The sequence below is a fragment of the Metarhizium brunneum genome, chromosome 7, assembly GCF_013426205.1.
Source record: "Metarhizium brunneum chromosome 7, complete sequence".
Taxonomy (NCBI): Eukaryota; Fungi; Ascomycota; class Sordariomycetes; order Hypocreales; family Clavicipitaceae; genus Metarhizium; species Metarhizium brunneum.
The window spans coordinates 1,706,744-1,731,152 of NC_089428.1; the positions used below are offsets into that span (position 1 = coordinate 1,706,744).

Genomic DNA, 24,409 nt, shown 5'->3' on the forward strand with positions numbered 1-24,409 from the left:
AGGTCAGCAATGACGCCAGTGGGGGAGCCGCGTTTCCCCCGTTGGAATGAAGTTCTCCCTGGGAAAAATGACGAGCTGCTCCTGCTGCAAGAGTAGTCTCAGAAGCAGTAACAGGCGGACTGGTGGGAGGTCGTCTTCAATTTAGAGGTTGATGATCGGGCTGGCTGCAAGGTGGAAGTCACGATGTGGTGTAGTTACATGGCGGCGGTACATTTAGTCCTGCATCTCCAGAAGAGGACCATTCTTGAAGCCCATAAAAACTGGGTCTCATCCTTCAATCAGAGCCCCTTCTGTCATTCTGTGGTGTGGCGGTTGGTCATGCTAGTCGGCATTGGCAGTAAACATAGCCCGTGCACATGCACGTGACCACATCGATGACGGATTCTTCTCGTCCTGCGCACCTTGATGAGGAGAGGGACCAGGTGTTGAGCAGAATCCAGAGGTTGCATAACCTACATTTTTTCCCCTTTTTTCCTTACGGAGTTATTTTTTTCCACAATTCTCACATGTAGTACATGTGGTATTCTAACAAGCCACTTTGCTCATGGCCAGCATGCCTGACTGCTTTGAGGCAGCCCTGCTCCAATTGAGCCACTTGAGTGATTCCGAGCCCGAACAGGGAAACTTCCGAGTTGACGACACTCTAATTCTTTGTATAGCCTCCTCGAAGCTATACAATGGAATTTTAACACATTTAACAGACCCATACCACTCTCCTAGTGATTCTATCCCCGTGACTCTCCAAGACTTGTTGCAATGTCGTCGGATTGTGCACACCAAGGCTGTCGTCTTGGTTTGCAACATTGTGGTGCCCAGTCAGAGTTGATTCGGGTCAAGCGGGAGCTTCATCCTAGTACGTATGAAAAAAGTAAAACGTCAAAGGTAAGATAAAGTCCACATGATTATTCAAAGAAAAGGATCTTCATTGCCGGCCTCCATCAACAGGGACCACCGCAGCCACCTGGGTACTTAGGTAGTCTGGAGGTTGGATCGTGAGAGGTCAATGAATACGAGGAGACTGCAGCAGGACCCTGTCAGCCCTGTTCCCCAGTCACCTAGTCCGGGCATGCAGGAAATAACTGCTAGTCGGCATAAATGCAGTTCATACCACTGATTAAACAATCAAGCCTCAACATGAGACGTTTCGCCCTTCCGACCAGTCAGGGCGGTCGCCCATCCAGCGTCTGCTGCCTCTACCTAGCCAAACTCGATCTCAAGCGGCTGGGCTAACTAAGATACCAGATTGCAGGCTTTGCAGCAGGTTGACCTCCATTCAATGCAAGGGCTGGCTCCACGGAGCACAGCCTCCTCTCTGGTCTCGGATGCGAAGCCACCTCATCGTTATTTTGAGTACAATTCACTGGTAGCCGAGTTCCGAAGCTTCCATCCTGGCAGGCCAATTCTCCATTTGATCTCTGGACGAGACTCCATTGAGTCCATTCAACTTGGTCTCGGGATGAATAACCCCATCCCCCCATGCTTGCGGACTCAGGCGCTGCCGAGAACCAAGTTGCAACACTTGTACACATGTAAAACAGGACACCTATTGCCCTGACGGCTTGAACAGCCAACGATGGGACCATCAAGTCCGGACTGCGCTGCATATGTATGGACGCGGTGCAGGACAGGACAGGACCGGGGCATTTTCCTCATTGGACCTGCCCGGCGGCATCGTTTAACCGGGAAACGTGGCGTGCCGTAGGTCTCTTCGCAGTCTCTGCGGGTTGTTGTTTGCCAAGAGACGCAGAATGAGCATGAGAAGGCAAGGCAAGGCAAGGCGGGACGCTAGATGCATTGAAAAGTGTGCGCCTCGCGACAATAGTAATCGCAGGTATTGCAATGTTGCCTGCTTGGCCCAGTGCTCCTTGTTGGGGAAGCTGTCTGGTCTACTCCGTACTCCGTGGAGAGGCGAAACTGCTAGCTGCCCACATGTCAATTGCCCCCCCAATGCCTCAGCAACCAATCAGTTCGGCAGCAGCACCAAACCAGGTCCAGGGGCCAAGACGAAAACTCCAACAGACCAGTTGGGCGAAGGCTTGGGATCTTCTTGGCTGGCCTGAGCTGGGGCTGCATAACGTTAGTCTATCCAGACTGATGGGTAAGTCTGTCGGCTTGGTGTCTACAACATGGGTTGATCAATTGATGTGTCCGTAGGCACTTCCGCCCGCAAACAACCGGACCCTTGCCATCTTGCAGGCGCTCAAGTCCTACCATGCACAAGTCCCGGGACCTGTGACGGCACGTAGACACGGCCAAGTCCAAGGAATAGTACATACTACGGAGTACATGGAAGCAGTAAGGGGTCTCGCGCCCGTCATCAAATGGCTGATGACGAGTTTCCCGCCCGGAGTTGCCGTTATGTAAGCCGGCGCCGACCTGAGCAGTCAACATTTGAACGCCCCATCTGCCCCCAACTCTCGCTCGAATGCTGGTTCAACCGGCGCTGGTGTCTCCTTCGTCCACACCCCCCGACTCCAGAAACTAGTTCGACTTTGGAAGCCAACTCGAGTCTGGTCTGCTCGGCCAAGGTTCTCTTGTTGCTGTTTCTGCTGCTTCCCTTCTTCACCAAACCCCATCCTTGCCTTGCGACCTCATCATCACCGTGTGTCCGTTCGAGTCCCCCGCTTCGTTCTTGCACGAAACTTCCACCGCGTCTACGCTCTACGATCTCTTGTCCGATCTGACCCTGTTACCGCCCGACGTTCGAACCCGAAATCTGCCAATTGTTGGTGGCAGCCTTCTTATCCCTCGTATTCGGTCGAACGTCTCACACCCAGCTTAGCCCTCGTCCCACTGCGGCCTCCAAACTCGTCTCGCGGCCCGCCGTCCTGCTTTGGTTGTTTGCTCTTAATAAACACTGCGCAGGAGCATAAAGCGTCCCTTGTCGTCGTTGCTTGCACCCAACTCCTCCCGAATTTCCTTCCAACTCCAACGGCTGTGCCACCCGGGTCTAGTTGGAATTCGTGGACTGAACGGCCGTGGACTTCTGAACAACGACAACAGAGTCCAACACCTCGGCGCCGAATTCATCCCCTATTCAAGTTTCTTGATCCCTAGCTTTCAAGATGGCTAGTTCAAATTCTCAAAACGTTATCCGCAGGTACGAGCATGCAGCCAATTGAGCTTAATTCCATTGGCAGATTACCGTTTCACAACGCTTGATTACCAATGCGTCTTCCTTTGCCTCTTTTTTCGGCCCGCAGAATACAGCCATGAATTGTTGCTAATTTGAATTTTCTACTATTGCAGAAAACTAGTCATTATTGGTGACGGTGCCTGTGGTAAAACCAGTTTGCTCAGTGTATTCACTCTGGGATATTTTCCTACGGTTTGTGCTATCCCAGTTTATAAGTTTTATATATAAGCTATTTAGCTAACCTCTCTCTTTTTTTTAGCGATATGTAAGATATATGTCAGACCCAATAGAAGCTAGAAATGATCCTAATGCCAACGCATCTAGATCCCGACAGTGTTTGAAAACTACGTAACCGATTGCAGAGTCGATGGAAAATCCGTGCAATTGGCGTTATGGGACACTGCAGGTCAGGAAGACTACGAGAGGCTACGGCCGTTGGCTTACTCAAAAGCTCATGTCATCTTAATCGGGTTCTCAGTTGACACACCTGATTCTTTGGAGAACGTAAAGAACAAGGTACGTGCTGCCCAGCTTGCTATCAGACGTATCTTGACGCTGACTCGACTTTGCATCGGACAGTGGATTGAGGAAGCGACACGACTATGCGCTGGCGTCCCCATCATTCTAGTAGGGTTAAAAAAGGATCTTCGAGAAGATCCAGTCGCAGTTGAGGAAATGCGCAAAAAATCTCAGCGATTCCTCACAACCCACGATGGAGAGATGGCTGCTCGGGAAGTTGGGGCGAAGCGTTACCTGGAGTGTTCGAGTTTGAGCGGCGAGGGAGTCGACGACGTCTTTGAAGCCGCAACGCGAGCCGCCCTCCTAACATTTGAAAAGGGCGAAGGAGGCGGTTGCTGCGTCATTCTGTGAGCACGGGCTCACCAGCAATCTAAATACGTTGGTGATTATATGAGGGCCAACGAAGTGTCCCTGAGGCTTCCCTCCTCATCGCCGTCAAATTGGGACCGTCTGCCACATCTCGTTTCGTTTTGACCAGCATCTCGGTAAAGCATAGCATCCTCTCCTTAAATGGCGACGCGTGCGTCTCCCTTCCTTTCGACTGCTAATTCTCGTCTCCTGCTTGTTCTTTATTTAATTGGGCCGTGATATTTGGCAAGCGAACTTGTTCTCTCTCTCAGTTGAGTCTATCTGAACTTTTACAGCGAGGCACACACGGATCTGCTTTTCGCAGTACAAAAAGCAGCGTCTCTGTATTAATATGGCGCGGAAAGGGTATAGATCACATCAGCTGGCCTGTGCGTAGCGCATAGTCGGTCCGTCTCGCAGCGTGTTGACTTGTTTTTTTGCGATTTGTTTTGGGATAAAGAAATATTCCACCAGGGATGATTCGGGTGCATATTTCCTAAAAGTAGGTGCGGGTTGGACCAGCAGATTAGGTGTCAGACAATTGGCATTTAATAACAACAATGATTCTATACTCGACGTGGCAGTGGCCAACTTTTCCCATTGTGTGCCATGACGATGAAAGTGCTCCATTTTGAAAAGTAATATTTGGCCATTGAATGTTGGCTTATGCTATTCTATTATTGCTTCAGAAGCTAGTCTACAACTGTTACGTATCCACATAACGGTGTGTGAACAGTACTTTTATACAAGCCCATGCCTTGAAATAAAGGGCTACCTTTTCCAGTCGTGATTCCAAGGCTCCTTTGCGGGACTATCCGTCTGGAACCGCGCATACTCAATGGGGACAGCATCCGTGCCCCAGACGCCCTTCTTCTCCATGGCCACTCTGTACAGATACCCTTCGCCCCTGCCATCGGGCCCGACCGTCTTCCTCAGCTCCTCGCAGGCATTGTACATGCCGGCGTGCATGCGCTGTCTCTCCTTGCCCATGCTCTCATGCTGCTGGCGCCGAAACAGCTGCCACGCGCGGTGGATCGTCCAGTGGCGCAGGTATCGCTGCCGGGCCATCCTCAGCGGCGGCGGGGCCGGCGAGAACATGTTCTGCCTGAGGGTCTTGATGCGCTGGAAGTTTTCCGACTTGGGGGCCTGGCGGCTCTTGCGGACGGGCTTTGTCCCCGGGCCGGGTTTGGACGGCGCTTGGCGAGCCATGGTGGGTGTGGTGGTTGAGAGGAGGCGCGCGGCCGAGGGGATTGCTGATTTGGGCGGCTTGCCAAGGAGGCTGCCGAGGGAGAATAATGACGCCATGAGTGGTGTTGTGCGGTGGGCGGATGCTATCTTTTATGTTCTCGGTGGGTTGCGTGGGCGGCCGCGACGTCGTTTGGGTGGAGGATTGTCGTCGGATTCGTGTTTATCCCCCTGAGATGCCGACTCTGGAGACTGTTGTTGCAACTCCGTTGCGTTTCGCTTCCTTCCCCTTGTCTCTGGAGGAGTGTATGCCGTTTCTGGTTCTGTTTTTACTACGATTGTGGAGGTGTCGTTGTGGCTATCTTGTCCTGGAGCCAGATCTGTCTGACCCGAACCGAGTGCCTGAGGTTGGAGCGGCACTAGCTGATGAGCAACCGTCGCGATGCTGTCAGTTGAGATTGGTGTGCAGAATTGGTCGCGGAGCTCAAATAGAATTCCGGAAGCGGTACGGTCAGTCCACTGCCAATCTTGACAGCAAAGATTGACTGCTGTGTCCAGCGCTTCCTGGACTCGTGGGCGATTGAAGCGATTGTTCGGGTGGACAGGGTCGAGACAGAATTTCGGCTGCGCGTAGAATGCATGTATCTCCTAAAAAAATGTTAGCGGGCCAAGGAAGGACGTGATGGTCGGATTAAGATAATCCCGATGCTCTCAGGGTGTGTGGATTAATTGTGACCTCACCTCTATTTCTTGGCCTTTCTTGTCATAAAGCACGCAGTGCTTAATATTTCTCGATTCGTGCAGTTCCCTCAATGCCTCTTTGCCCAGGATATCTTGATAGATGGCGTGCAGTTCTTCAAGGGCCCTTTCTGTCGCCGACTCTACCGTCTCGATAAGTGGTGCCATTGCCACTCTGGTAAGTCCACGGCTCAGTCTTCCATCCAGTTGCTCGACCAGGAAGGCGAACTCGCAGATCCGGGGATGATGGCCCAAAATCGACCGGGCCCAGCAAAGGTACGGATGATTGAGCGAAACCCTCATCCGCCAAGCATCGCGCACATGGGCTAGTATCCGAATGTTGATTTCAGAGAATGTCGGGACGTGCTGGTACTGGGCACCCCATAGGGGCCCATCACCCTCCGGCTCAAAGGAAATGAATGCGGCGAGTACCTGCAGGACATCTTTGCAGACGAGTTCAAATCTTGTCGAGTATTCTCTCCAGGTCCGTGGCACTAAGCCCCGGAACTTGAAGCTGGCAGTCTCTGCACCGCCCTGGTCAAGGCCAAATGCACCGTGCAAGCCAGGATGCTTCCATACCGGACCATTCGGATCCCATGCCTCGTCTCCCTGGCAGTATTCGTCGCCACTTGTAATTCCGGGGCCGCCATACTCAAAGACATAGTCACCGCCGCTGTGGCCCAGGTAGTACCTCGAGTGTGAAAGTCCAGTAACAACTCGAACCTCCACAGAGTCTACATCAAAAAAGCCCCCGATTCGGACGTTCTTAAAGCTGCAAAGCCATCCGGGATTCTTGGAAATGTCTTCCAGCCACTCCTCCTGTTCCGTTTTCATCTGGGCCAGTCGTGTCTCGTGCGTCTGCACCCTCTCAGCAGCGTTGGCAATGGCCTGCAGCTCGTCGAGGTGCGGTCTAAGACTAGCTCGTACTCGACGAGTCCGCTGCATCATCTCCCACTTCTCTCTTTGCAGCGAAACCTCCGATCCTTCCTTCCCCAGTCGGGCATCTTCGCTCTCCAACATCTCCAAGACAGTCCGGTACCTGTCCTGCTCTGTCTCATGACCCTCTCCCCCAAGAGCCGACACTTGCACCTTCTCCAGGTATCTCTTCCACCTAGCACTGCAGAGACATATTTGCTCAGGTGTCCATGCTTCAGGCTCGTCAACTTGTTCCTCGGGCACGAAGGAACGAGAATTTGGCTCTGCTGGGCCTGGCAAAAGCTCTTCTTCCTCGACTATTGGATCGGTTGTCCTCAATCTGGTAGGAGGCAACAATATCCGCCGCACGGCGGTTCCATTTCTCAACATAAATTTATAGAAGAAATTTGGTTATTGGATATGAACGAATATTTGAAAGTCGGCGTAAATTTGCTCAGGACATTGAGTCTCATAAATCAGCACCCCAAGCATTTACTCAAGTAGGCCTTTAGTCACCCAGGTACCCAGGTACACAGGCATGTTTTTAACTTCCCGAGTACATCTACGGGCCGATTGCCGACAGGACCGAACAGACGTAGTTCAAACCTACACTCTTATGGTGTAGGCGTTAATGGATAAGAATGTACTCGCTAATTTAGTCAGTGAGTGTACAGACCGGGCCATAGTTGCTGACCGAAGCCCACACCTGGAAATATGTCCCAGTCAAAGTTGCCTTGTTTGTAGATGTGTTTACTTAATCCAGAAGAAAATGAGAAGATACATTGCTTCAAGCAGGTCACTATGAGGAAAAGTGCTGCAATATGCAGAGTCGGATTGGGTCTTGCCATGCACCGTGTCGAGAGATGGTATAAGGTTGGGCCGCATTTGCCTATTTCAAGCCACGGGCGATTGACTTTTGTTCAATTGTTGACAGTTCTCCCTACGCCGCCAACACTATAAGTACAAGACAAGGAGTCTTGCCCCCTTCACTGGATCAAGACCATGCCTTTACGGAGTACAGGATAAGGATCACGCCCGCTGGGACAAGTATGCAGAGCACAGTGCTTTTGAGAATCTCATTTATCCTCGACATGCACATCGCGTACTAACTAGTGACGCCACAAAATCCCGGCACACGCTTTGACACAAACTCTAGGAATATTGGTTTGCCACTGAAGTAGTTGCATTCTGTGCTCGAATGTATCCGCCGCTGTAGTCGTCATTGAATCACACTTGGTCTACAAAACAAGCGGGAACTATGACAAGAAATTTCACGTTTTTACTTTATGGTATTAGTTATATGCTGAAGATTAACCTTGTATTTGAGATTATATTGGCTGATGGAGACAGGTCGGCAGTTCTGGCATCAGGTTTCTTAGTCCTTCAGCCAGTGGATTACACAAGACGCCAGCCGACTTTCTGGATGAAGTTGAAGATGTAAGAAGAGCATTATTGGAAAGAATGTTTGCATTTCCATGAAAGAAACTTATAGTTGCGAGGCGGCAATGACATGCATTGCTCCCAGCAAAGAAGTCTCAGGCCCTTGGCCACAAAACACAACATTTTACATTCTCCGCGCAGGTTTCTCAACCGGACGGCTACAGAGAAACATTTATTTTCAGAATATAAATGATTAAATTTCAATCGACTGTCTGCCTTTCCTTGAGCCTGTTTGTTTGTTGGAAAATATGGCAGCACTCTCTTGGACCGTGGCCAACGAAAGTTGCCTGGACACTAGATGCGATGGGAAGCCATCTTATCCACCGCCAAACAATGGAGTCCTGGGGCTACTAGGACCAGTCACTTTATGATACCACGACCCTGTTATAACGGGAAACAAGATAGCGCCCTGAAGGTATGCCCGGTCGAAATGGAATGAAGGCACCGCCTTCCAGCTTTACAATCATGCCCAAGACAGATGTTGGTGGATGGTTCGCAAGCACTCTCCGACTGACGCCATGACATTTGATCAGTGATCAATCGCCAGTGATGCCCGTGCCGCGCAACAAGCCTCATTGCTTTCCCAGGTTGGGCCAGCATAATGACTTCTCGGGGAGCATTGACGAAAGGCTTCCTTTGTCTCAGCTTTGGACCAAACCACCTCACCTCCTCAAAAACGAATCTGCCCACAACATCAGCGTAAGCCTTCACCCGCTAGCTTAGAAAGTCCATCATGGCACTCCCAGAGGCAAGACTTGCTTAAGTCGCTTGTACGCCGTATTATATTCCATCAATTCCTCCCCCGGCTTCATCTGGCCCTTGACGCGAGCACCTTGGGGACAGAGCAGATCCTCCCTTACTAGGTCACAACCCAGCTACATTGTTCCCCTCGAGTCTACAAATCAGCCGGGGTCCGACGATTTAGCCGCCGAAGCTGCTACTTGGTGGAAACATGACGATTTGTTCATTTCTGTATTTTTGCGTTCCATATACATACTCGTCAAAAGCACGAGCGTTCCGAGCTGAGATTATGAATGTAAAGCTCTACTGGAGTCATGGGGCACTGACAAGTAGCTGTTTTTACAGCTCAGGGTAATTCGGATTCCAGAACTCTTTGGTTCCCAGATCGGCATTTCTCTTCCCACAACGGGCTCTGCCCAGCATGGCGACTTTTAACGATTCAAACGGCGCCTTCATGTTTCCTGTGGTACCCAGCCGAAAAGACCCCAGAAAGTACGTTTCAATCGGAACTATAATCATGCGGCCAAGACTTTAATTCTCACTCCAGGTTTACTGTTCAAGGGACGGCTAGTATTCCCGTACCAGGCCGACTGTTCTACAAAAGCCCATCAGCTGAGCGGCCGCTCTAAGGAACGAGGGTTGTCTCAAGGATACTATTGACATGGCCGAAGTCCCAATGTCTGTCGGAAACAGGGCTCTTCAAGAACAAGATATACAGCTTTTGCAAGTGTCGTTGGTTCAAGCATCCGAGCATAGTCTTTTTTGTCTGCGTCGTACGTTAGACGCCGTTCTCTCGCCGAGGGATATCGCAGCGGTTGTCGCCATTGTGTTAAGATGCAAGGCGAATCACGCCTTCCTCGTCAATAGCCCAATGAATTCATTGATATTGGTCTTCATCTCACTCCAAGTACAGGGTAGCAGGCGGATCGAGATGGACAGAAGTAGGGGACTTTCATGCGGTGGTGATTTCAGGTCATTTGCCGTCTCCTACGTGCCTCTATGAAAGTTAGGCGGCGGATAGAATTTATGAATCCACAGAAAAGCGACATCCATTTGCAAACTGAAGGGAATCATGGCCGATATCACGATGAGATGATGACTGCTACTGGTGACTACCCTGTGTAAAGACGGTCAGAGATGGGTGGATAAGTGTGGACTGAGCCCCTCGACACTTGACATGGATTCTGTTCCCCCACAACTGACAGAGCAGACCGGAAAACTGGCGCTAACGATTTCTGGATTGACCAGTTAAGTCTGTCGAGTCTTGACGTGAGAGCCCAGACATCGAGTCTGCCTTGGTTGTCAGCCTCTATAATGGCTGCCTTGCCAGTGAAGCATTATATACCGACGACGTGGTACGTGACTGTACATAATCGAGTCAAGCCTCTCCGTTGGCAATCCCTTTAGAGGGCAATCACACCACAGCGCACAGCAGCATGGATATATTTGGCATCACCCCCGAAGGCATCAACGCCTTGGCCAGGGAGACGGTCCATGATAGGATCATTGGATGCTTGTTCGGGTCAGCCTTGGGAGATGCCGTCGGACTATACACCGAGTTTCTATCTGGAGACATGTCCGCCACTGCGTACCCGTCACGGAAATTCGTGCTCCATCCCGAATCTGAGGCTACCCTCTTCCGGAGCGACGCACATCGGAATCCTCATCGCCCCGGGGAATGGACCGATGATACGGACCATGCGCTGTTGATACTGTTGTCCTGTCTGCACAAGGACTGCACGGAGCTCGATGCGCAGGATTTTGCGTCACGGCTCTCGATTTGGGTTCGATTCGGGCTGCTTGCGCTGGACACGTTGCCCTTGGGCTTGGGACGAACCGTGGGCGCAATTGTGCGGACAAGGACATATCTCGATGACCCCGAGGGCACGGCCAGAGCCCATTGGAAGAATACCAATTATCATGCTGCCCCCAACGGAAGCCTCATGCGAACGCACCCCCTCGGCCTCCTTTGCTTGGACAAGCCACTTTACGACACATTCGAGACGGCAGCTGCGTACTCGGCCGTCACACATGTTGACCCGCGATGCATAATCTCATGTGCCATTGGGACCGCCCTTATCCGAGGTCTTCTTCGCCAACAAGTCCGCCAAGAAGACGACATTGATACCGCCATTGCGGAGGGATTGTCGTGGTGGACGGGCTACAGGGCTCGCCAGATGCAAGACCCGGATCGACGGGACGAACCAGACCTGGATCTCGCCGAGTTCAGAAGACACACCAAGGTTGAGAACCTCGACGCGCTGCAACTCGACGATGCACTCAAAATGGGATACGTCTACAAGACATTCGGCTCTGGTGTTCACCTCCTCCGCATGGCGATGCGAAAATCCGCCGACTCGGGGCATTCGCTATCGGCCCAGTCAGCCATGTTCGAGCCCCTGATGACGGATCTCGTCATGCGAGGCGGAGATGCCGACACCAACGCGTGCTTCGCTGGCGCTCTTCTCGGCGCGTACGTGGGATACAGGGCGCTGCCGCCGCATTGGCGAGACGGCCTGCGCCATGGGTCGTGGCTGATGCAAAAGGCAGAAGGGCTTTGCCAACTGCTGGGCGTAGCAGAGGGAACCTATAAAGGGTCGGAGGACAAGGAGACCAGCCCCGACGGAGGCCGTGGGTTCCCGACCGAGAAGCAGATGGATGGGAAAGTGATGTTGTTGCAGGCGGACATGGCCAGGAGGCAGCAAGAGCGAACAAGGATGGAAGAGCAGGGACAAAAGAAAGGGAAAGGCATTGGCTGGCTGAAATGGAAGTGAGGCAACCAGATGAGCAGTGCGTATTCGTATTAGGACTGAGGGTGCTTGAGATTGCTTCAACAAGCGAGTCACTCCAACCCGAAGCGACACGATGGTTGAGTTGTTGGGTTCATGCGCACCGGGAACCTGCTTGTACTTGAACAGTGCTCGCTACTTTTGCTATTTTATACTGCATATTGGCACTTGCGATGGGAAGCATGTCTAGAGTGACGGTTTTCATTACCGACACACTTATGAAGTTATGAGCTATCCAGGACATTGGGGATATTCAATCCAGAGTCACTATTGCGGCGTCTTTTTACCCCATGACGTAGTAGCCAAGCGCAATCAACAGTCGTACATATGAGAACCTTGAATGTACATTCGAAAGTTGGTCGGAGGAAGGACGAGAGAAACTCGCCAAGTATTTAATAGTGCTGGAGCCTTTGCCAGCATCCAGCCGCTTTCCCACCATGACAAGTGAGATGAACGAGATGCATGTTGGCCAAGCCGGACTTTACTTACGCTCCTATTATTTAGGTCAAATATTATAAAAAATCATTGATGCATATGCCAATAACTTAGCCATTTCTAGGATTGCTGGCTGCAGAGGGCAACGGCGGCAACGGCGCTAGCCCTATCGCGTGGTCAGTTACGGGGCCTTTAGGCCTTTCATGTCGTGGCCAAGAACCGGGCTCGGGAATCGTGGCCTTGACAAGTTTACAACCGCCAAGGCATGACAAGCTGCGGGTGTTGCTTGGAAAGGATCATTGATTGATATACCGCGGGCCGAAGAGGTTAGCTACGTACCAGTTGACGCGTCGCTGGCATCGCTTTCATGTCCAGCGTTGCATTGGGCTCATCATGACCGCATCGGCAGACCAAGACAACGCCCAGCAGAGACTTGCGCATCGCAAGAGCCTACGAACACGGACGGGCTGTCTCAATTGCCGTCAGAGGAAGCGGAAATGCGATGAGCAGCGGCCATCATGCGGCGGGTGCAGAAAGAAGAAACACCAGTGCTCATGGGGGCTGAAGCTCAGCTTTCGGCATGAGAATGCGCAGCATCTTGCCGGAAATCATCCGTCCATGCGACGATTCTCACGACACCGCCCGAAACAGTACGAGATTGTGGACGTGACCTCTGAGGTGATGCGTGACTATAGCCTTCCACCGGCGTCGCAGCGAAATGTCGTCCATGACGACCATGGTGACCATTTCAGCGCGGGACGTGTTGCTAGAGAGAACCGTCTTCTCACCGGCTATTCTGGAGGTATCCAACAGACAGAAATATCTGCTCCTAACGAGGCGTCAAGAGTAGATTCATGTGCAGCGGTTGGCGCTTCTTCCACAGATCCCGAGACACCACCCATGAATGGCATTGTCTCACCGGCGAGCCGCCGACAGACGGAAATATCTGTTGCTGACTTGTCCGACGCCAGCCAACGAGGCCAGTCTACTGAACCTACTCACAAATCGGTACATGTGCGATTGGATCCAACGCCGGTTCGCTCCGTTGCCGATTGCGATGACCTCGACCACTACCAACCCTTCACTCCCAGCGGGACGTATTTTGAGGACGGACGATTCCTACCAGGCTCTGCGTATCATGAATCCCACTCTATTTTGAGACAACAGTTGATTCAAGAATCAAGACGGAACGTGTCTACAAGGCCAGCCACCCGAAGCGCCAAAGTCGGCGGACAAGACAACGACCTTTGTCAAGATTGTAACCACGATGAACCACTTGGCAGCGTGCCCGATAACTTGACAGCCATATCAAAGACCACGCAAGCTATAGTATCAACAGAAGAAGAATGCAGCCTTTGGCGAAACTGGTTCGCAAACGTAGCGCCCTGGCTAGACATATTCGACATGGAGCGTCACTTCCAGCACACTCTTCCCGCATTGGCACCGTCCAACGACCACTTGCGATGCGCCATCCTCGCCCTTTCTGCACGACAACAGGAGCTGAAAAGGCCGGCGAACCCGACGGACCGGAGCCTGGCGCTGTACCAAGAAGCCGTACGTCTCTTGCTTCCAGAATTGGCGTCCCGCTCAACAGCCGCCGTAGCTTCATGCGTGATCCTCAGCGTCCTAGAGACGCTTAGCTGCTCCCCTGAATCATGGCACCGGCATCTCGACGGATGCGCCAGCTTCATGGGGGCAGTCGGGATCAACGGCTTCGTCGGGGGCGTCGACCAAGCCTTGTTCTGGTGCCTCGCAAGAACGGACGTCTGCGGCGCCCTCCTCTCCGCCCCGACTCTCGCCGTATCAACTTGGTCCAAGTCAAATACCGACGACGACGTGCGACTGCATCAGACCAAAACCTGTGCCGGATGGGCAAACTACGCCGTCCACCTCACAGCCCGCGTCTTAAATCTCCTCTCATCCCAAACCACCAACCGCCGCGACCCGGCGTTCCACACTCGCTGGCTCCGGCTCTGGAAGCACCTGTGCGACTGGCAAGAGAGCCGTCCGGCGCCGTTTCTGCCCGTCATGTCGATGCCATCCACGACCACAAACACCCCGTTTCCAACCGTCATCTTCTCCAATCCTGCCGCCACATCGGCCACTCAGCTCTACCACACCGCGTCGGTCCTCATGCTCCAACACCAACCTACCGAGGTGACGCCGCCCAAAGCCCGCACTGCTCTTTGGCATGCTCGCCAAATCTGCGCCGTTAGCATCTCCAATGAGCACCACGGGGCGTGGATGAATGCCGTGCAGCTGTTGTGGGTGGCCGGTCGGTGCATCCGCCACCCGGCCGAGCACAAGGCCATTCTCGACGTGTTGCAGCGCATCGAGAAGGAGACTGGCTGCGAGACCAAGTCGCGACAGGAGGACCTCAGGTCGTTCTGGAGAGGCGTGGAGGATTAAGCTTCGCACCTGTACTTCATTAAAAGCCGACAAACCTACCGGCGTGTTCTAACATTGAATCTATCGCCAAATAGCCCATTGAATACCCTTACAAGACTTTTTTTTTGTCGTCCCAACTCCCATATGAAGAGTAAGTTGGTCGACGCCTCTTGCTCTTCTGCACCGCCTAGCTCTGAACAGTAGCTGTCTTCATTCGCCTTGGTCCTCAAATCCCCATTGTCCAACTCGCAACAAGTACTTGCAATACCAATACAAACCGGCATTCGGGCGTGCCAACAAGAAGCATCACTAGTTCCACTCTTCAACCCAACCACCGCCTCCGTCTAGCCCAAGTTATTCTCATTTGTGCGTTTACCATATCCCCCCCTTCACTCCAGGTCAGGAAACAGCCCTTTCCCCTGGATCCTCTCCCCAGCAACCGTAAACGAGGTCGTGTCGCTGCCGACCTCGCAGGGGTCGGCACCGAATTCCACCATCTCCAGGCCCCTCGGACGATCCAGCTGCAACGCCTTGAGGCCCATCTGCGACTGGCAGCGGTAGCTACCAAACTGATATTCGACCACAGCCCGGTCCTGAAACTCGACCAGCGTCTGCACCTTGTCAATCTGAAACGTGAACCTGCCCTCGAAATACGCCGTCAGGCTGGCCTCGTTCACAAATCGCCTGTGTCCCGTGATGATCAAGACGCGCGACTCGCCCCTCTCGGTGCTCTGCGAACCGCACTTGGTCCTATTGGGCATGATTTGCGCCCTGTGCCCGCGAATAACGACGGGGTGGCCCTCCCCGTGGGCGAGCAGCCTCTGCGCCCCGGCCGGCGTGAAGAAGACGAGCTTGGCGGCGGATTTGGGATGCTTGCTTCCGTCCGGGGGGCTGAGGACGGTCGCGTAGACGCGGCCGACGTTGCGGATCTTGCCTAGGAGCTCGGCGACCTTGACGTCCGCGGGCAGCTGGGTGATCCAGAGGGAGCAGTTCTGGTCCGGCGGGAGGTGATCTGCGCTGGCGTTGGTCTCGGTGTGCATGCCACGGTAGTGCGGGGAGAACTTCAAGTCGATGACGGCCTGGCTCCCGAGCGGCATGGGCGTGACGTCTCGGCCGGTCATGTCGGGACGGGTGACGGCCAACATGGGCACGAAGCCGGTGGCTTGTGTGCCCGGGGCTAGAGCATTCGTTGTGGCGAGGCTGGGCTGGGAGTTACATTGCAGGTTGGCCGGGGTTCCTCTGGTGTTGACCTATCCGGAACTGTCAGTGCGTGCTGCATTTTCTACTGATAGGTATTGTTTCCCATCTTACTGCTATGGATTTCCCCTGATGATTGGCATCCTGGAAGGTGTCAGGGGTAGGATACATAGAGGGATTCTGGACACGCCCAAACGGACCTCTGGTATCAGTAGGTCGATAGACACCAGGGATACCAACAGAGTGGGTGGGAGGACGAGAAGGAGCCGGATGCCCGCGAGATCCAGGAGGAAGGCATCGATCTCCAGCAGCAATATTGGCGTCTTTCGAATGAGTAAAGTTGCTTGGACTTGCACGCTCGGCTGGACTAGTGGGAGTACCGAGTCCTTTGGGCTCAACCTGAGTAGGACTCATGTACCCGCCAGACCTAGTAGCCATGGCCGCGCCGTTTGGACTATACAACTCGTGATACCCAAGGGGGGTGGCAGAGTCATGGGGCCCAGCAGAGCCTATACGACCAACAGGACGAGGGAGCCCAGCGTGGGCGTAAGCATGAGCAGGGCTACCGCGGTTGGTGGGCGCATAGCTGCCGCTGAGAATACAACCCTCGGCACCTTCCTGGTCACGTTTGCCGGTTGGAACACCATCCTTGTTTGCAGCAACTCTAGCGGTCCCAACAGTGACTGCAGATAGAACACCCTCCGCACTGCGCCCGACTGTAGTCGATTGCTGAATCAAATTCGAGACGAAAGTGTTGCCAATCATGGCCGGGGCTTTGACTTTCTGGAGCTGGAGTTGATGGGACAACTCTTCCATCCTCGCATCAGAGGAAGCTGGTGTATAGGGGTGTGAGGCCACGAAAGCATTAGTAGACCCATGGTGTGAGGGCATCACAGAACAAAACGCGAGACTAGGATGCTCAATTATAGGTGTCAGAGGCCAAATGCCACTTCCAGAAACCCTTTGCGTGCCATCGTACTGCGATGGAAGGCGAAACCCAGCAACCTGAGTGGTCATAGTAGAAGGGCAATTCGAGGTGTTATTAAAAGACGTCTGCAATGCCTGGCTGTTGATGGCGGAGGCTAGTCTTCCGCGAAAATGGTTACCTTGAAGGCCGGGATGCTGACGGAGTTGCTCATTCTGACTGGGTTGAACTTGGATAGCAGTAGTAGTGAGCCAGCTGGGCCGCCGTCCTGGCAGCTGATTCGAAGGAGGGACAATTCGATCCAACGCTAATGAGTTTAAGTAATGGTGGTATCGTTGCTATTCTTCTTCTTTGGAAAATTGGCGCACGCACCGGATGATTCTGAGATGTGACGAACAGAGTCGCCTGCATCACGTTGCTGGAGACTCATGCCAAGCAACTGGTTTTGAGGATGGCGATATCAAGCTATGAGCGTTGTATTTGATTCAATGATTCAGAACAAATAGTTGCAATATTCGACGACCTTGAGAGATGGATGGCAAAATGTTGGGTACAAAAAAAACTCACCGTGCAGAAGGGTAGCCGTGTTGAGCAGTTGAGAACATTGGGCGAAAAACAATCAGGCAGAGCCGCGGAAGAATTTTTTTGGGGTGGAAGCGCGCGTGCAGGTGAATCAAGGTTATCAGTGAACATGGCCATTGTGCCCTGCAGGTTCCCGAAGGCAATGAATTTACGGTTCTATTTGACTGGGAGCCGCGTGATGGACGAAGTGAACCTGGAGGTTTAAGACGACGTGTGTAGTTGGAGCTGGCCGAGTTGCTTTGTTGTGGAGCTGCGCTCGGCAGTTAACGACAGCGAGCTGTTAGACCGAGGCGAACAGAGCCCGACTTTTTAGCGGAAACAGCCAAGTGAATAGACTGGAGTTGTCGTTGGCTTCTTTCCGGGCGGTGTAAACGGAGGACGTGGTTGGATTCACAGAGCTACCGCACGTGTGACTAGGTATTCCCTAATTCCTTTCTTGGACGGACAATTGCTCTCCATATTATTTTGTAAATAACACAAAGTCTTCATGCCTCGTCAATAAAGTTGTAATAGAATAAGTAAAGCATAACCTGGACAGGGTTGGTTGTCCAAGGGGCAGAATCACAGGTGCTTGACCCGCCTCTGCGCGCGGCTCTGCTAGACGCAGCTTTGTTTCGGTCGACTACCACCGGTGCACGAGAATGGCAAGCATGCTGTGCTATTCTTGCCGTTGACCTTGCTGTTGTATCAGTTGGGCAACTTGGATGCGAGAGGTCCGCGAGTGAGCCAAAGGCTGGACGAAACCCAGGCTGTTTGTGGTACAGTACCCTGCCATGTACTCCGGACTCCGTGAATGCGGCACAATCCTTCATGCAGCTGCAAATTACTCCGCATGGCACGGAGAAATGACACCTGAACAGCTGTTGAAAATGGCCATGTGGGAGCATGGAAGGGGAAACGTGGAGGGCTGGTCGTTCAACGGGGCCATCTGAGCACAAAGTCAGCGCTGCGGTCAGGTCGTTTGACCGCCGGCAAATCCTGCAGGCGACGAAGGAACGTCAAAGGAGACAGGTCATCTTGTTCATGCCAACGTGCGCAAAGTACGCATACCGCATTGGTTATATTTAGCTGCTCGTCGGCCATCTTGCATCTCCGCCATCGGCAAAGACAGCCGGTCACACCGGGAGGGGGCTCGATATTCCTTCGAAAGGGTGCAAAGGGTCTGAATGGATTTGCTTGAAAGGGGGGGCCGGATGATCTGGGCCTCTCTCGGAATCTTGGTCCTGCTGTGTTACCATTGCGCCCACTTTCGATGGCCACGCAGACGCTTCTTGGTGGTTCTCAGCAGCAAAGAGTGCCCACCCCCCGGTGGCCACGAGGAAGAAGACTGAGAGTAGCGAAAACGCAGATCATCGGGTGCTGTGAACGTATTGGGCGGCCCCCATGGGCAGCATTGACGATGTGGCTGCAGGAGCGTAGTCGGGGGTTTGAGGTCATGCTCGAAAATGGGTGCTTATGTACATCTCGCGCTCTGGTTCACCTTGGTATGGCTGCTTGAACTATTGGGCATGGCCAAATGCTGGGGAAATTAAAACGCCATGCTATTTGCCCATGACCCCAGAGATGATCTCGATGCTGCCACCAAGGCACAACAGCAAGAGGCAACATCAGCTCGACACGTTGCAACGAGTGTGTCGACAGAAGGCTCAATATTGACATGAGGCTATTCCCGCTTGGGTAGCAACCCAGCAACGCCGAACGGGCCGTCTTGTCCTTCTCTGCTTCGCTGACTCGAAGCATACCTTTTGTGCGTGTGCCACAACAGATGAACACATGCAGGCAGGTCAAGAATCCAGCCAACCATGGGCGCAAACGCCCACGCGCCGCCATGTGTTGTAACGGCATGGATTCTACAATGGTAGGCGTCCTGCTGGGCTGAATTCAGCCGCTTCGCTTGCAACGACCTCACAAAACGTGGAGGAGCCATTCCGAATGTGACAGCGGAACTGAGGACGGAACTTTCGGGGGATGCCTTGAGTAAGTGGAAACTTTATGGACATACCAGGGACTATGCTGCGGCCAAAAAGGCACATATGGTGGCTTCGAAGCGGCCCATTGGCGTCTCGAGAACCACAGATGCCTGCCGGTCTGGACGGTGTGGTGGTGGCGCAATTCCCGGCCTGTTGACGACTCCCGCATTTACCTCCGTTCCTCCTGTATGTAATACGTATAGGAGAGGAGGCATGAGGGTGGTCGGCGGCCTGTGACTACTGGTGGGAAGGATTTGGCAGTGCTCGTTCAAAAAGAGTTTATCACCGCTTTCTCGGCCGACGGACAGGTATGCATGCCCCCATGGAACCTTATTTTCCTGTGCGGTGGCAGACCCGGGCACACAGGATTTGTACTTGGAGTGACATTCGAGAACCTCTGGGAAAGAAGGATAAGAAACTCGCCACGCCCCAGTTCCGTCTCATTGCATGGCGGGCTCCCTGATTTAGGCATGCACTGTGGTTGACTTGCCCCATGGTAAACTCATATCGACAATGGTGAAGCCAGCAAGTGTCAGAACGAATGCCGAACCAAAACGCGCGACAGGACAGCGGCGCCGTTATACCAAGACCAAATTTGGATGCAGAACGTGCAAGTGAGTTGTGCTGTTTCGTGTTATTTTATAACGAATCCAGCCCATCTTGATGAATCGCAAGAAACCTGTACTAATAACCGTGGTTTTGGTTCAAGGATCCGCAAGGTCCGTTGTGACGAAACATGGCCGACCTGTAATAACTGTAAACGAACCGGCCGCGAGTGTGATGGCGTCGGTCAGCCCGTTATGAAAGAGCCCAACAGCTTCACCTTCATCCAGCCCTTGACGCTTTCTCACTTCCAACCCTCGAGAATCAGCAGCCTCGACCACGAAGAGCAACAGTGCATGGAAGCCTTTCGACACCGCCTCGTCTATTGTATTATGGAAGACGTAGGCCGGCCATCCTTACAGGGCCTCATGCTGCAGGCTGCCTATGAAGAACCGGCGCTTTTAAAAGCCGTCATCGCTTTCAGCGTGTTGTGTGATGCCTACGACGAGGCTAAGAGGGCGATGACGGTGTGGGATCCAAAAGCGACAGAGGTCTCGGAAGACGTGCAGCTTGCTATTCTTAATTATCGCGCGTGTATACACAGAATGCAGAACATGATTCCGAACGGCGACGGACGATCCATCAATGTCATCTTGTTGTGTACGATTGTGTGCATCTGCTTTGAGCTTCTCATGAGAAATGCCGAGATGGCGCTCTGTCATTTGGACCATAGCCTTCAAATTCTTAACTCCAATGCCGACTCGAGTATGTAGCTGCCCCTTAAAAGTATTGAGGGGCGTTGTAATGTATATTCAAATACTGACTTATTCTTAGTTGATCAAGATTTGGCTCTGGCTTTCACCAGGCTTGACCTGCAGGTCTCCGTCTTTCTTGGCCTGCGATCGCCCCTAATCGCTCTAAATATCACAGAATTAGCGGATTTTAGTCTCAAAAAAGTCTCTAGAGACCCAGAGAGCGAGCTTGCGGATCTAATGGGCTCAGTGTTCACCTTCCTCCGACTTAAAGCAGACGACTATCGCTATCGAGTCCCAGGATCGATCCCACTCGACCTTCTGTTAGAAGCCAAGTTACTGGAAGATAAACTGCATCAATTCCGAAAAAAATACCTCACGCCCGGCTCCAACGGAGACTGGCTATCCCCCGCCGGAGAAGCCAACCTACGAGTCAAATGCCTCACGGGCATCATTCTCGTGGCCACGTCATTGTACACCGAGGAAGCAATATACGACCAATTCACCTGTGATTTCCTCGCTATAGTAGACAGCGCGTCCGAAATTCTCAGCCCGCTTCCCGTGAGCCCCATCTCAGACGGGGGCAGTCCACGGCAACACGTAGAATTTGCTCTCGACAGGGCCGTCATATACTCCTTATATATCACTGCCTTAAAATGCAGAAGCTCGCTCATTCGCCGACGAGCAATTGAACTGCTACAGATAGCACCTAGCCTTGGGGGTTCATGGGATGCAATGACCTATGCCAAAATAGCAGAGCGCCTGATGCAGTTGGAGGAGGCGTGTTTGGAAGAGCCGCAGCCAACCGATCCAGCCGTCGTGCCAGAATGGTGCCGTATTCACTCGGTAGATATTTATCCCCAAAGCGGTGGAAAATTTGTGAAGGTTCTATTTCGATTTCGACCCAATGGTATGGATGGGGAGTGGAGCGACTTTTCAGAGACGATAGCTTGGTGACAATAATATCGGTACGGCCCGTAATTGTACGTATGAAGGCATGTTTTAGCGAAGAATCTTTAAATTGATGATGTATGGCTGATTTTGGAACGAAGACTGGGTCCTTATAAAGAACTGAAGCTGTAAAATTGCGCCAGGAAGTAATTTCGGAACTCTGAGAGTAAAAAGCGGGCGACAAACACTCTACAGTCGCTTCAGAGTATCTTTAAAGAGAGGCCAGGCCCAGAACTTCGCGATGGACTTGCCGGTTTGGACGAAATGTCGACAAATCCCATAATCTGGTTGGCTAATGCACGTTAGTGGCGTTATAGTTTGTACTGCTATCCTTTGTTCGCTCAGATTAGATCCACACCGTTGTGTGCTACGCCTGATGTAGTTTCTATCACGAGAGGACGAATAACCAGAAAGAACCCGTGAAGGCTAAGATTCAATCCCTAAGGCATGCGAAACATCAGAGAGGTATGTCATCATAGACCGATAAAGGGATGTCGTCGTCATCCAAAGCGGCCAAGTTCAAACGGAATAAGGTAGCATGGGGTTCGTCGTTCCGGCTCCAAGACGAATCAGATGCACTCGACATGACCATTCAGAGGCCGAGGCATGAGCAAGCTCAGCTCGAGGCCGAGATCAGAGCACTTGGGGGTTGATGTTAGGCCAATATCTTCTCCATAGCAAGGTTAGTACGATTGAGATGGCTGTACCAAAAGCGACAATGCTGGCGTTTGGGCGAGCACGGGGAACATTAGAAATGTGACCAAGTAAGGTCAACAGCGCCGACTGTTTCCCCGGAGAGCCCGCTGCATCCATCACCACAGTAATCTCTTTGCTAAAAACGCATAAAAGAGCTAATGGTAATAAGTAGCATCTTGACCCATGCTAATCTCAACGGCTTATCGGCTTTTCGAGAATACATTATAGCCAATGTCCAGGAGCATATTTGCGTAGGAATTGACCGACCGCAAACACCAATGTTGGCTATAGTAGGTATTCTGAATGGTAAATGAGCTGAACACTCCAATTGCTACATGTTCATGTCCATTGAGGCAGTCTTTTGACGGAGTTCGAATCCGTTTGGGGTCTGCTCCAGTCTACCGATAGAAGAGAATTCCAGTCGTCGGAGCTTCTGCCGTCAGAATAATCGAGGATGATATAAACGTTGAAAATAGTCCGTCATTATCATCTGTGCTATAAGCCAGAGCTTTCAGGGCAGGTATGGTTGTGTTTTCTGCGAGGCAGTTGGATGCCATTAGCAACTTGCTTTTATCCAGTTTGGTATCCAAGTGGAACGGGCACCTACAGCATTGTAGCCACCTCACTTTGGACCTTGCGGCCCGGGCAATATATGAGGCGATGCCGTAAAGGAATGTGTAAGACGCATTTCTAAAGGTCTGAAAATTGGATAAAAATGATGAAATTGTAGCTTCCCCGGACAAAATAAAGGGAGAAGTCTTGTTACAGCTAGATGAGGCGAGTTGGAGAAGTTCAGCCTCGCGATTGCGTACTCGTTGGATGAACCGATCCCGTTCACAATGGACCGATTGCTCTCCTATGGCATCGTTGAAATGCAATGGCTTGGCCGTTAATTGGTAGAACTCTGAAATGCTGGGGTTGCAGCGGCTCAAAAAGGGGTCTGGTTCATGTTATCTGGCGACGCCGCTGCATGTGTACGGAGTAGAAAAAGAGGTAAGCTGGTGCAGGTACACTGGGCAGGCTGGGTGCTGGCGTTCAATGTTCAGTCTGGTCAATGTTCGGTTGGGTCTGGTCAGTAATTGATTGGTTGGTAGCACCAGACGGGATACGCCTGGCACTGGCACCAGACAGCACTTGAGTATTGGCTAGGCGCATGCCAAAGCCATATTGCACACCAGATCTTAGCGCTGACTGAGTCAATCCAGTGACATTCACCCCACAGGGTTCCTCACAGTAGGAAAGAGCGATGGAGTTATCAACTTCATCTCCAACTCATCTCCGCCTCATTTCTTGCTACATATGTAACCTTGAACAGTCACCACTCCCAAACCAGGGGCAACCACCGCTCCAGTCGCTCCAGAATTCCCTCAATACTTATCATGGTCCGATACATCTGCGACGGCTCCTGTCAACAGAGCATCACCGTCGTCCCTTGTAGTTGTCTTGAAGCTCTTATACCTCCGTGAAGCTTAATTGCATTCCCCGAGGCGAAGAATGACTACGTTTGCCTCCAGTCTGGTGCTCCCAAATACACTGGTGGCACCAGACGCAACGTTGTCGAAGAGGCAGCTACAGAAGCTCACAGGGGCAAATATACAAATGATACCCGCGAAAATGCAATTTCCATCCTCACCAGGCATCGTTTGTCGGCGGCACAGGCGCAGGGAAAAGTAGCTTGATACGAATGCTCGTCGGGCAACCTTCGGATTCCAACTGCCGGAGCCGAAGGCGACGACGCAGGATCCCTCCCTTTCGTTCTGGGCGGCCTCAAACCAGCTCCAAGGCATCGTGGGGAAATGGCAGCGTCGAATGTGTCGATGGAGAATTCATCTCGGGTTGTGACCTGCATAAACGACCTTTTTCAAGAAGGAAGCCATGGACACCCAAGTATGCAAACACAACGCCACGTCCACGACAGCCTGACCGGCTGTGTCAATTTCTGCCAACCGCCACCAGATAATGCACCTTGAAGGATCATCGGCACAACTAGGAGGGACAGCCGGCAACCGAACGGGAATGAAGCGCGAGGGACAAAGTCAAGGTCGACCTTGGACTTTTGCTTTCCCCCGCATTGACAGACGCCACTGCAAGCATGATGCATCATTTTTCGTTTAACACTGGTCCCGATTCGAGGTAACGATGTCAACTTCGTTATTGGT

At 52.4% G+C, this 24,409-nt stretch overlaps 7 protein-coding genes across 7 annotated transcripts; 4 read left to right on the forward strand and 3 right to left on the reverse strand.

The window, feature by feature from the left end:
* Positions 1-3,065: 3,065 nt before the first annotated feature.
* On the forward strand, positions 3,066-4,006 carry rho2 (GTP-binding protein rho2; the record flags this gene model as incomplete). Its single annotated transcript, XM_014688304.2, has 5 exons — positions 3,066-3,100; positions 3,250-3,328; positions 3,396-3,401; positions 3,461-3,652; positions 3,716-4,006. 5 exons carry the CDS (start codon positions 3,066-3,068, stop codon positions 4,004-4,006), a joined length of 603 nt encoding a protein of 200 aa, XP_014543790.2.
* A 768-nt stretch (positions 4,007-4,774) lies between these two features.
* Positions 4,775-5,308, reverse strand: G6M90_00g110700 (mitochondrial 54S ribosomal protein mL40; the record flags this gene model as incomplete). The annotated part of the gene is made up of 1 exon (XM_014688303.2): positions 4,775-5,308. The coding sequence occupies one exon, from the start codon at positions 5,306-5,308 to the stop codon at positions 4,775-4,777; it is 534 nt and encodes a 177-aa protein (XP_014543789.2).
* A 33-nt stretch (positions 5,309-5,341) lies between these two features.
* G6M90_00g110710 (uncharacterized protein) lies at positions 5,342-7,231 on the reverse strand (the record flags this gene model as incomplete). Its single annotated transcript, XM_014688302.2, has 2 exons — positions 5,342-5,836; positions 5,930-7,231. The coding sequence occupies 2 exons, from the start codon at positions 7,229-7,231 to the stop codon at positions 5,342-5,344; spliced, it is 1,797 nt and encodes a 598-aa protein (XP_014543788.2).
* A 3,227-nt stretch (positions 7,232-10,458) lies between these two features.
* Positions 10,459-11,796, forward strand: G6M90_00g110720 (uncharacterized protein; the record flags this gene model as incomplete). Its single annotated transcript, XM_014688301.1, has 1 exon — positions 10,459-11,796. The coding sequence occupies one exon, from the start codon at positions 10,459-10,461 to the stop codon at positions 11,794-11,796; it is 1,338 nt and encodes a 445-aa protein (XP_014543787.1).
* Positions 11,797-12,639: 843 nt separating this feature from the next.
* Positions 12,640-14,655, forward strand: G6M90_00g110730 (uncharacterized protein; the record flags this gene model as incomplete). Its single annotated transcript, XM_014688300.1, has 1 exon — positions 12,640-14,655. One exon carries the CDS (start codon positions 12,640-12,642, stop codon positions 14,653-14,655), a length of 2,016 nt encoding a protein of 671 aa, XP_014543786.1.
* A 368-nt stretch (positions 14,656-15,023) lies between these two features.
* G6M90_00g110740 (uncharacterized protein) lies at positions 15,024-16,647 on the reverse strand (the record flags this gene model as incomplete). The annotated part of the gene is made up of 2 exons (XM_014688299.1): positions 15,024-15,884; positions 15,946-16,647. The coding sequence occupies 2 exons, from the start codon at positions 16,645-16,647 to the stop codon at positions 15,024-15,026; spliced, it is 1,563 nt and encodes a 520-aa protein (XP_014543785.1).
* Positions 16,648-20,108: 3,461 nt separating this feature from the next.
* G6M90_00g110750 (uncharacterized protein) lies at positions 20,109-21,560 on the forward strand (the record flags this gene model as incomplete). The annotated part of the gene is made up of 2 exons (XM_014688298.1): positions 20,109-20,616; positions 20,686-21,560. 2 exons carry the CDS (start codon positions 20,109-20,111, stop codon positions 21,558-21,560), a joined length of 1,383 nt encoding a protein of 460 aa, XP_014543784.1.
* Positions 21,561-24,409: the final 2,849 nt, after the last annotated feature.